This window comes from Labeo rohita, unplaced genomic scaffold, assembly GCF_022985175.1.
Source record: "Labeo rohita strain BAU-BD-2019 unplaced genomic scaffold, IGBB_LRoh.1.0 scaffold_1291, whole genome shotgun sequence".
NCBI lineage: Eukaryota > Metazoa > Chordata > Actinopteri > Cypriniformes > Cyprinidae > Labeo > Labeo rohita.
Window position 1 is genome coordinate 12,839 of NW_026127441.1, and position 1,728 is coordinate 14,566.

The window sequence follows — 1,728 nt, forward strand, 5'->3', positions numbered from 1 at the left end:
CCATCCTCCCCACAATGATAGCAGAAAAATCCTTCACTACTTTTATTTGGGGATCTTCCTGAGGCAATAGGGGTCCGGTTCGCATGCAGAGGCTCTTGCCCAGTCGATACATGGGGCCCTACCCTCAACACAGACAACTGCTGTTGTAGTTGTTGCACCTGGGCTTTCAGTGCTTGCACCTCAGAAGTTAAAGGCGTTAAAGTGTTTTTTTCTTTCTCAACTACTCCTTCAGAGAGTCGAGACTGTTTGTGGTCTCCTAACTGAAGTCACAGCTCTTTTACTTCAACTTTTCGGCCCTCCCGGCTAGCTAGATCACTCCATATACGGTCTTTCGTTGGTGTCTCCCTTACATTAGTAGTAAGTTTACATCTAGCTGCTTCAGTCTCCTCCTCCTCCCGTATTTCATTGAGGAGTTTCAAAAAGGTAGGAGGAGTTTCTCTTCTTTCACGCAGCCGCAATTTTAACATCATCATATCTGATTCCACCGCACTCCGTAGTAGTTGCTCAATACATGCCCTATTGGCTCGCTGTGGCATCAGCCCTCCTCTTTTTACCACTAATGTAAGCGACCTCGCGAGTCTTCGCAAGAAATCAGAAAGGGTCTCCCCCGACTCTTGCCGTAGCAGCCGGAAAGCAAAGTATAAGTCCTCCCCCGACTCTGAGGTACTAAAAACACTCTCCAAAGCCTCAAGATACTCTAGTGCAGTAGCTTCCGGGTTGTCGCCTCTCACTGCCTTGATAACTTCTAAAGCTGACCCCTTCAAGCTTTCGACTATTCGCTTTTGTTTCTCTTTAGCGGAACAATCACACTCTGTGACCATTAACCTCGCTTGTTCTAGCCAGTTCTCACTACTTTCTTCACCAACCGGTATGGGGCGTACTCCAGAGAAAATTCTCAAACGTCTATACGCCTGGCCATCACTCACAGGCTTAGATGTTTTCTCTAGCAATTCCCCTATGGCCCGAATGATGGCTTCAGGAGAAGTCATCCCTGATGTCAATGGATTAACTATACCTTGTAAGTCACTCATAGTTTTGCCTTCCTGAGACAGAAGCTGAGCAAGTTTCTCCTGAAAATCTCCAGCAACCGGTTCCTCCTCTGCAGCAACAAGAATCTTCCAGGGCTTCCCAGATGATGGCAATACTTCAGAAGGAACCTGGGTAGAACAAATCTTTTCTCGACACTCACACAAAACCTGAAGTGTGACTATGAAGGCAACATCAGTGTCAGATGGCACCCCAAGAAGAATAATTGCCTGTTGAGGGTCAATTCTTTCAGTCTCACACCAACTGTGAAACTCCTGTGACACCTGTTTCTCTTCAGAAGTCATTGTAAAATTAGTTTCTCCATATACAGATTACCAGAAGGCAGAGGATCCCACCGGTGCCTCCATTTTATGTAGCCCCCTTATCACTTGGTCACTGGACTGATAAAGGCCTAAGTTCGAAATACTAATTGAACCTCTGTCTAGCTGTTCTCTGATGACCGTGTGTTACTAACGGATTACTTGTTAAATTACAATCACTTTAAATACTCACTATCCAGTTAAGTAAGGAAAAGGAAATGATTAATGAACACAAGACACTACACCATTAAATAAGGGATTTCAAATTATATTGTAATGTATTGCCGTAGGCAGAAGTCAAAATTTGTATAGATGCCGTAAATGTAGTGTTTTAACAATAAAATGAAATCAATAAATAAAAGGAAAGAAATACAATTCAGAA

General features: G+C 43.8%; 1 protein-coding gene across 1 annotated transcript; it reads right to left on the reverse strand.

Annotated features, from left to right (window-relative positions):
- Nucleotides 1–266: 266 nt before the first annotated feature.
- On the reverse strand, nucleotides 267–1,331 carry LOC127157990 (paraneoplastic antigen Ma2). The gene has a single exon (XM_051101151.1). It carries the CDS (start codon nucleotides 1,329–1,331, stop codon nucleotides 267–269), a length of 1,065 nt encoding a protein of 354 aa, XP_050957108.1.
- Nucleotides 1,332–1,728: the final 397 nt, after the last annotated feature.

What these genes read in the sequence shown, in the direction of transcription:
- LOC127157990 (XM_051101151.1), bottom strand. Translation starts at nt 1,331, where the DNA reads ATGACTTCTGAAGAGAAACAGGTGTCACAGGAGTTTCACAGTTGGTGT.